At 36.5% G+C, this 10739-nt stretch overlaps 1 protein-coding gene across 1 annotated transcript; it reads left to right on the forward strand.

The window, feature by feature from the left end:
• Positions 1-7211: 7211 nt before the first annotated feature.
• LOC147866217 (uncharacterized) lies at positions 7212-10243 on the forward strand. The gene is made up of 2 exons (XM_087316589.1): positions 7212-7516; positions 8464-10243. The coding sequence occupies exon 2, from the start codon at positions 8873-8875 to the stop codon at positions 9893-9895; it is 1023 nt and encodes a 340-aa protein (XP_087172715.1). The 5' UTR covers positions 7212-7516; positions 8464-8872; the 3' UTR covers positions 9896-10243.
• The last annotated feature ends 496 nt before the right edge of the window (positions 10244-10739 follow it).

Here is a 10739-nt window from a genome sequence, read left to right on the forward strand (position 1 = left end):
CAAGCTTCCATTAAACCTTCATTTCTGTTTTACTGTTGTTATCCGGCTGAGCCGGTTTATCTAAGCTTCCGCATATTAACTTTTACATCCCTAGATCTCACTTGGGGAATATCAGAAACTCGAGGCCACAACCTTGACACAATCTTCATCTCACTAACTGGATGGAACAAACAAAAACAATAGAAAACACAGAGCAATAAAACTTGGTAGAATGATTGTCTGGTCATAGACGATGGTGCTACAACACCTACAAATCATCTTCTGAAGTCCCTTTGCCTTTCTACTTAGTCTCGCAAGAACGTTGCAGAGTTCACCTCTGTCTTTTCTATCTCTATCTATCTCACAACAACTACAATAGATCATCCATATAAGATATATATATATATATATATATATATGACCCAAAATAAACCTAACTTGGTTTTCGGCCTTACAGCTCTCTTACGGTTGTGTTCGGCCTTGTAGCCCTCTTCTCCCATAAGGAGGGATACAAAACGTAACACTTTATGCTTCCATATAAGGGAGAACATGTACAATTTTTGCAATTTAAGTATCTTGGTATCGATGTACCACCCACAAATAAATGGAGTGTATGCTTTGAATCTAGGCTTCAGAGCGGTTAAAAGTTATTATATGTTAAGCAAATGCGACAAAAAATGGATAGGAAATGAAACTAATGTTACTTAATGCCATGGCAACACAAGTTGTGCTTTATGGAGCAGAAGTGTGGAGAGGCATTATCTTTCTTAATGCATGGAATGAGATTGAGAAGATTCAAAAGATGTTTTTGAGAAAATATTGAGTTAAATCTATCGCCTCCTATCAAGTTATGTTGTTTTAAGTGTTCGAATAGATGTTGTTATGTTGTTTTTGAGGGAAGATTCAAAAGATATTGGCACTACATTACAAATAGTTCAAAATATACCAAATCATAAATAACCACATCTTGTGTCGAATATTTCATGCAAACTACAAAGAGATTTACAAGAACAACATTTCTTCATCATGTCAAAAAATGGTTAAAAAGATGGATGTGAAAGAATCTCTAGGAGCTTTCAAAGTCATTTTTTCATCATGTTAAAAAATGGTTCAAAAGATGGGATGTGGAAGAATCTCTTAGAGCTTTCAAAGTGATGCTATGAAATGTCATGGTTATATTGAGTAAAGATATGAAACTTACTAAGGACAAGAGTGGAAAGGTGTTAAAAGGATACTAAAGGATGACACATATTGTGCAATTTGATAATTATATATAAACAAGAGGGAGATGTTCATGTGTATGCCTTACATTCACACAGGGCCGAAACGAATCTCTTTCTTCTTTCTTACATGATCAGTTTCACACAAGTCCAAATGCATTACGTTTGAAAGTAGAAATAATCACTTTCAACTTCATGGAAGTAGATGCTTGAAAGTTACAAAATAACTATGGAAGAAACAGATGCTAATGCAATAGGTTTTGCACAATTATTAAGAAATTATCTACACACTAACCAATTATAACTGAAAATGCTTTACAAAATACCATCATATATTTCTTAAAAACACAAAAAATAGACATATAGTCAAAAAGCTAGCATGTATTATTATTCATTCTTTGACATTATTTGGCCACAAAATGGGTACCATATTGTCAAAGCTAGCATGTATTTATTCATTCTTGACATTATTTTGCCTGTCAAAAGCTAGCATGTATTATTCATCCTTTGGGACATTATTTTACCCATCTATCCTATTTACAACACTACCCTCCAACACCCAAAATTAGAAAACAATGCTCTCTCTATGAGAAGAGCATGCGCGAGGCCGGAGGTTGCATTGTTGCAAGAGACGCGAGCTCGCGAGCAACAACTCGCGTCTCCGAAATCTACCCCCTTTATCATCATCATGACGACGACGTTCTTTCTCCTCCTCTTCTTTTTCGTCTTCCTCTTCCGAATGATGGTGGTGGTGATGACGGGGCCTCCTCCTATACTCCTCCTCAGACTCCTCACGAGTCCGAGGAACACGACGTAAGCCCCCATAGACCTCCCTCATGACGCTGCATCGCTCCTCCACGGGGATGCGCTCCAAGCTCCGGCAACACCTCTCCGAAGGCCTGCTATTTACAAATGAGTCCCCGATTCTACGCTCTCTACGACCACCACCACGGTGCTCTCGATCGTGTTCATGCTCGCGCTCTTCTTCTTCATATTCACTACCCCGATGGTGCTTCCTTTCGTGCTCCGGCTCGCACCTATGGCCCTCGCGCTCTTCGATGTTCCCTTCCTCTTCCTTACGGATGTCACGCATTTGTTCACGGATATAGTCCCCGCACGCATCCCGGAGTTGTTCCTCCCGTTGAGGAGAGAGTCGTGGATCCTCATAACCACCTTCGAAGCGGTGCCGATCTTCAGCATTGAACCCAACAATATCATCATAGCCATCGTCATATCGATCCCGCATTGTAGGTGTTCTCGCCGCACCCACCATGGTGACCACCAACATGAGGGCCAAAATGGCCATACAAGAGCTTAAGATTATCTTCTTCATCATTGTTAAACTATATATTTTGCTTGTTTTTTTTGCCTTCTCTTGCACACTAGAGATGCAGGATCTATTTATACACACACCTCGCATTCATGCATATGCAATTGAACCCCCTCGCTCTTTCTCTCGTTCTTCATGTGTGCCATGTGTCCATGAACAAGCGTGTGCATGGCCACCCCCACACACGTGTAAATAATATTGGCCAATGTATTGCTATTACATGCCCATTACGTGTATGTTTGTTTGCGGCTTTCTAAACTCATAGAAAAATATAATGTGTGTGTGTACACATGGTAACCTTCAAAAACTATATACAAAATTTGTGCACAAATTAGTCGAACTAATAACCAAATCTAGTCACTGCTCACCTTCGGTTATACATAACCACAATAATGTGAGCCCTAACTAATGTTAATCATTAATCATGCATACAAAAAACGTGCAGGAACAAGAAGCTAGCTTTTGGCGCATTTAAGTCTCATTAAGAAGTCCAAGGTTTATGGGTAAGGGTCCCATGGAACATGGGGTTTGTCATGGTTTTCCATAACCTCTCACTACCCTTTGTACCTAAGAAGAAACAAAAACCAACATGTTGCTCTCATTTGGCATTGGATTTTGAGAAATTGGTACAAATGTACATACAAAACGACATTCGCGGATTCTCATGAGTCTTTTGTTCATATCTACGAACTTGTACTATACCCCACAAATTGAGTTGTCTACATTGACAATCAACACAATCAAGTTTTATGTAAAGCCATATAAGCAATCGTTGAATGGGCATTAAATCGTTTGGGTCAAAAGTAGAAAAGCCCAAGTGCATGAAACCTATTTACCTTGGACACTTTCATTTCATCCTACTAACATATTATGTCATAAAATATTTCCTTTTAAAAGGAATGTTTTCATTTTCTCTCCTATTTTCAAGGGTTGAATGTTGTAATGTCATGTTTAAGGACTAATTAAAACTAGAAGGTCGAAAGAAGGGATTTTATAATGATTGCAATTTCAAAGCCTTTTAAAGGGGAATTTGATGATCATTTTCACTTCCTATGCTATGACAATGCTAACATTGTTAGGAAGTCGTATCTTAGGAGCAATCCCCATAAGAGCTTTTTATAATGTTTGCAACATCACACCCACTATGGCATTTGAGCCCACAACGTTAATATTAAAATGCATTAATAGTGTCACCTCTACACTATAACAATTATAAATTTGAGTTCAAACCTTCATTGATAGTATAAACTTTCATTTATTTGGAATTTATCAATCTCCCATAATTACTCGGTTTACATGGGGGACAAACTACTCTTCCTATCCCTACAAAAATTGATGGCACGAGATGTTTCCAATTGCATAGGAAATCCAAAACTTCCACTTAGTCAGAGCATCGATATTTTTATCAATTTCCAAAAATCCTTCACCAATGACCGCGATCAAACATGCACCATTCATTCTCTAAACATGAGTGAAGACTCTACTAAAAATGATTGTTTGTATTTTGCCTCATTCAATAAAACCTTGTACAATCCACAAGCACCAAAATATACTCCATTTGCTACATATATTTTCAATATTGCATTAAACCATTATAGTATTTCTAGAAATAAAAGCATGGCATATTCCATATAGTATTTTAATGCACATGAACCATTGAAAGTCTTGGTTGACAATAAAAATCGGCAACGGTTCGGTTCAGTTTAAGATTGTCAAAACGGAACCGGTTTGAAACCGAACCATTAAAAAATATTCAAATCGTTAAACCATTAAACCGTTAAAACCGCGGTTTCGTGGTTTGGTTTCGAGTTTGGTCAAAATTCAAATTTAAAAATTTAAAAATTTAAAAGTATTTCCTTTTTTTAATTTTTAATTTTTCAAAAATTTAAAGATTTTCCTAAAATGTGAGAATAAGGCTTGAAAATGAAATTAGATTGTTTTTAAATTTATTTTTATTTTATTTTATTCAAATTTTTAAACTTTTAAAAAAATGTAAAAATATAAAAAATAATAAACCATTAAACCCTTTAAATCGTGGTTTCTAACTATTGAAACTTAAACGAACCGTTAAGCCATTAAGACACGGTTTCGCGGTTTGGTTCGGTTCAAACCGAACCGTTGCCGACTGTTAGTTGACAAATCACCATTCCATGAAATTTTGCCATTTGTAAAGTCTTATGGGAGACTTCCTTTGAACATTTTGAATCCTCTTCCTCAAGAATAACATCCTTTCTCTATTTCGAATGTAACATATTGTGAAAATTTTGACGAGTTAGCTCGGTGTCATGTGTTTTTCGGTCTTCTCTAATTTAATATAAACTAGAGCATGTAAAATTTTATTTTGTACCTAGAGTCTGTCAGACCTAATTCAAAGGGTAACAAAAAGTCAAGAACCTATTGTGGCCTAACATCTTAAGTTGTGTTATTCACAATAAGGGAAACGATATTGTAAAGAGTCAAGAGATGGATTCTGTGCAGCGGAATAGATATGAGTTGTGTGTGTGTATGAGAGAGTGTGTGTGAGAGAGACAAGGAGTAAGACATAGATAATACGCAAGGTAAAGTATATTAACAAAGGAGAAAGACTCAACATTATACAAGGTGGGAGGAGGGTGCTTTATATAGTCACCCTCTCTCTTCATTAACTACAAGACTCATGGAGCATGGGGAATGTGAAAGCTCATAAGTTATCTGTCATAGAATATGATTCTATGCCTCATACTAAATGCTAGAATACAAAGTGGTGACATAATGGTGACTCTTGACCGTTGGGAGTGTCTATTCACTCTCAAGGTGAGTTCACACACTAGACCAAGTTGAGCTTGATTCTCAACAAATATGCATTGTAGCTTGATTTGGTATAGATTCTTGTATGTAAAAGAGGACACCTAAATTTTTCAATATGCAATTTTAAAAGACAATTTGACATTATGAAAATCCACTTCCATGTGATCAAGGAAACATGGAATATGAATCTTTGCATCCACTAAATGCCCCCCCCTAAACATGCAGCGATAAGGTTAGACTAATGATTTGTGGTTCAAGTTACTTCATCATTTGTAGTGTATGGTTGAAAGAACCAAAGAGAGGTAATTGTGCTCTACTCACAAATGTACATTTTGTTTGGAGGTCAAGGCTTGTCAAACTTGACCACTTAGAATAAAAGTGTTGATGGAATTTGAAACACATTGCTTAGCTTAAAATTCGTTAGTTATAATTCCCAAAGTGTACATATACCCTTGTTTTGTGTTTGTAAAATCGTTGCCCAAAAAGTGATATTTGTGTAGTTTATGCATAAAGTACCCGTTTCTAAGGTGACAGGGAAAATAAGAAATATCGCCATGTAAGGTGAGAAGAAAACAAAGCATTTGTATTGCCTTTCCACTATAAGATTTCAACTCTAGTCCCTTTACCATCAAGTCTACTGGCATTGTAATTAGGTCAGTGTGTAGTAAATTGAATTCCTTAGTGTGTAAATGCTAACTAATTGAGCCAAAAGTGCAAGTGTGACATGTATCATTGAAAAACCATTATGACTTTGAAATCAATTTAGCATCGTAGGATAGAAAAGCAACAAGGCCATTGTGAGGCGAGAACATATGGAGGATTCACTCCTTAGCGAAGATATGTTGTGAGACAAAAGTGGGAGGACTATGTGGTGATAAATTCTCTTTAAATGCTAAAGTAGCAATTGGCAACGGTTTGTTCGAGAGTGTCAAACTCAAACCATTTAAAAAAATTGAAACTTAAAACCAAACTGAACCAAATTACGAAACCGTTTAAACCAAAAACCATTTACCGAACTGTTACAAAAAAGTCAAGCTCAAACCCAACGGTTTTAGAGATTGTCAAACCTTTAAACTGTTAAAACCACGGTTTCATGGTTTCGTTTTGGTTTTCAAGTTAGGTCAAATTTCAAATTTTCACATTTTAATTTTAAAAATTTTAAAAATTTCGAAATTTAAAGATTTTTTGTAAAATATCAAAATTAGACTTAAAATATTCAAAAAAATATTTGAGAAAAATATCGAATGTCGATCCTAAACCGTCAAACCATTTTAAGTGTTTGAACCGTGGTTTCAAACTGTTTAAACAGAAACCCGTTAAGCCGATAAAGCCTCAAACTGAACCGAATCGAATTGGTAAACACCCAAACCGAACCTTCTAAACCGTTGAGCCGTGGTTTCGCAGATCGGTTTGAACCTGCGAATTGTTATGGTGAAGATAGAAATTTAGAGGGTTACTGATTTTTACGTATTGAAGTGCAGAGTTGCCAAAGAAACAATAAATAATGTGCAACTCACAATACTGTAAATGCCTTGCCTTGCCTTGCCTTGTTTATGGGGCCAACAGATTCTTTGGAAGATTCTGCTTTGCTTGGAGGGGCCGACAGATCCTTTGGAAGATTCTGCTTTGCTTGGCAGATCCTTTGGAAGATCCTTTGAAGTAGAAATCCTCAGAGTGAATGGAAGGGTGGTTGGTTGCCTCCTCAGAATCGAATGTTTTGGCGAGAGCCCGCTCATTTTGCCGACACATATTTTCTTCTCCGGGATTCGATTAATCAATGGATCAGAAAGAGATTCTAATGAAGGACCACCATGGATCTTATGATCCCCTGAATCATGAGAGATTCTGAAGAAAGAATCTCCCTCCCTCTGTTTGTGTGCATATGAATTATGGGAATATACTTCAACTCCTTCCAAGGAAGGGTTAACTGTAAAACAATGCTTCCTTTGTTTCTCTTCTCCATTCCTCTGCTTAACCCACAAGGCAGAGATCTTGCTCTTCTTCTACAGATTTTGTTCTGGTTTGAAGAAGACAGACAGAAAACCAGACGCAAAGAAATCAAGACGAAAGGAATACAGAAGAAAACAAAAATACTGCAGACATCAACGATACAGGAAATATCAAGAAGAAAAGAATACAGAAGAAATCAAGAAGATTAAATAAAGAAAGAAACGAAGAAAAAAAGGATCCAGAAATTTTAGTAAGTGATCTTGATTGATACAGCGTACTACATTCATTTGTTTGCTAAATTCTTCATGATTTGACTTCTTCTTTTTGAGAAACATCTGTTCTTATTTTCTATTCCTTTTTAGCTGTTTTTTTTTTGTTATGTTGATGAAATTTTTTTTTCTTGATGATTTTGAAGGCAACATAGTGGGAACTTCAGGGTTTGAAAATGAGAATTTGTTACTGTTTTTTTCTTGAAATTATTCCTCCTTTGATAAGTTATTTTGGAAGGCAATATTGCCAAGTTTTCGGGTTTGCAATGCTAATTGATTTTTTCTTTGAAATATTTGCTCTTTCTCTCCTCAGCTAAGAGGGTTTTTCAATGCTAATTACTGGTTTTCTTAATAATATGTTATTCCATTCTATTCATAGGTTACGCATATTATGTTTCAGGATTGGCAATGCTAGTTACTGATTTCCATGAAAACCTCTGATATTTTCATTCCTAACTTATGTGGAAGGAAACAAAGGTCAATTTTATGGTTTGCCAATCTGATTCTCTGGTTTGCTTGAGAATGTGTGAATTTGTAAGATCGTTGTTTTCTTAGAGTTTTTAGGGGTTTTAGGGTTTTGCAACAGTATGGTCATATTTCCTCGAGAATGTGTAAGTTTCTTGTTGATGTGGAAGAGGACATTATTGATTTTAGAGTTTTGCTGGCTTTTTTGAAGATGTGTATTCCTTAATGATATATGTTATCTTGATGAAAACCTATTTCTCTCATGGTAATGCAAAGGTTATATGTATTTCAAGATACCTGTATGTATCATATATGTGGTTTCAAAGGTTCTCATGAAAATGATAATTCGATTTCAGCATGCCTTATGTTGAACAAAACATATTTCTTGTTTGATTATTCAAAGATTGTATATATTTCAAGGACGTCTATATGATATAATGTATGCGGATATGCTATACTATAGATTCATGGGTGATTCAGAGAACCAGTTTTCTGTACCAGATAGGGCTGCTGCCCCAACATATTATGGCTCTGATGGACAGCAGCATTGTCCATATTGTTGGAGCAACAGCCTTATTGACAATACCACAAGGGGAGGACAGTGCCCATGGCACAGTGAAACCAGTCAATCAGCACCGAGTTCAAGCGGATTGCGTTATCGTCGGAGGCATAGATTCGCATCTGGATCTGATTTCCCCAGGCAAGTATTCTATTTGTCTGTCTTTGTATACACATGAATTTATGTAAGGCAGATAAGGTATGTATGTATGTATGCATAGAAGGTACCCTTGATCATATGTGTAGGCATTCACATGGTATGGATTCATTCATGACTATTTTGTTCTACTTACATACTTTCTTTATATGCATTCATGTCTCTTTTACATAGATGGCTTTCATATATCATTCCCTTTGTTACTGACAGGCTAGATGGAATAATGAATGATGAAGCACAAGTGTTAGAATCATCCAGTATATTCTCTCGAAACGAGAATCGTGACCGTGCTAGATTCCGTGCACCACATTTATTTCATCCTCGATTTCGCACAGGAAGTAATGGTAGATATGTTACTGATGGAAGCTCAATTTATCTTTTGTCAATGGAAGATAGTAATGAATTTCGAGGAAGGCCATGGAGGTCTCGCACATTGGCAAGGGAAGAAAGTGAACCAAGTTGGCAACAATTTATGCAAGATATGGTGCAAAACTTCTTGGGACAAGGGGAAAGAATAGATTCTTCCATTGCAAGTCCAGACTATGTATCAGATCCAGGAGACTATTTAGATGATTCTAGAGGTTTTCAACGCTTATTATCAGAATTGGCGGAGAATGATAACACCAACCATGGACCACCTCCAGCAGCAAAATCGGTTATTGAAGCATTGCCATGGGTCAGCATTAAGCCAATGCATATTAAGGATGATTCAGCAACTTGTCCTGTCTGTAAAGAATTAATGGAATTGGATGAGTATGCAAAGGAGCTACCTTGTCAACATCTATACCATGAACCTTGCATTGTACCATGGTTGAAAATAAGAAACACTTGTCCAGTTTGTCGCTACGAGCTTCCAACAGATGATGCGGATTATGAGGCAAGGAATCAACAAAATGCTAATACAACATACACGAACACTGAAGCCGACAGCATTGAGACAGGGTCTTCTGATAGTGATACAAGTATGATAATAGAGCTTCGTCCAAACCTTATTGTGAGAGAGATTGAGGATGACGATTACTTTGAAGATATTGATGGTTACACTAGTGAGACAAGTGGTAGAGGGTGGTTATGGTTTGCAGCAAGGTTTATGGGGCTTTTCCTTGTTTTGACTCTGGGCAGTCGCCTCATTGGTGGCACTCGACGTGTGCAAACTAGACGGAATCTATATGACCATTGACAACTGATGCCATTACCATTGCCATAATCAATTGGCTTGGAAAACCCATAATATTCTCTTTGAAAATCCACACCATGTCCTTTAATTAAAGCCATTCCTCAATTGTTCATATCTAGCAAGTAAATTTACAAGAAAACAAGCATTATTTATATTGGTCATTTCCATGAATTAAGATGGAATGTCCAAGCAAACAAGGTCATAGATTGACCCTTTGAATAAATTACAAACATTATGCAAACCCCATCACTATTGATGTCATAAAGAAAATATCATTGCAAACATCATCATACATTTGATGAACAATAATTTTAGCTTCATTTGAATAAATGAGTCATTATTTTAGCTTTATTTACACATGTTTTCTTTCAAATGTTTCAGTCTTTACGACATACAGAAGTATTTAGATCCAATTGATGCAGGAGACAAAGCTTGCTTGTAATAGCTATCATAGCAACCATAGTGGTGGGATTCAAGCTACCACAGTCAGAAACATGAATAAACTTGTTTGTTATAGTGGTGGTCATTATGACATGGAGTTGTATTTAGCTCCAATTGACTGCAAGAGACAAAGCTTTCCTTGTAATAGCTAACATAGCAACCATAGTGGTGGGATTCAAGCCATCATAATCTCAACTCTTGTAATGTCATTTTACACGTCTGTCACCATACCTGCACATTCAAATACAGGTACCATACCACAAATATGATTCCTTGTATTTAGAGAGCCACAATTATCAACACTCTACAAGATGGTCGTGACACTGTTGGCTCCTTAGCCATCACTGCACTAACTGTCTTTGATAATAGTTTGTTACATCTCCAAAGTGATTAGAAATCCCTGATA

Source organism: Azolla caroliniana, unplaced genomic scaffold (genome assembly GCF_043228905.1).
Source record: "Azolla caroliniana isolate FFs.n. ecotype wild unplaced genomic scaffold, voAzoCaro1.0.p SCAF_3, whole genome shotgun sequence".
Lineage (NCBI taxonomy): Eukaryota > Viridiplantae > Streptophyta > Polypodiopsida > Salviniales > Salviniaceae > Azolla > Azolla caroliniana.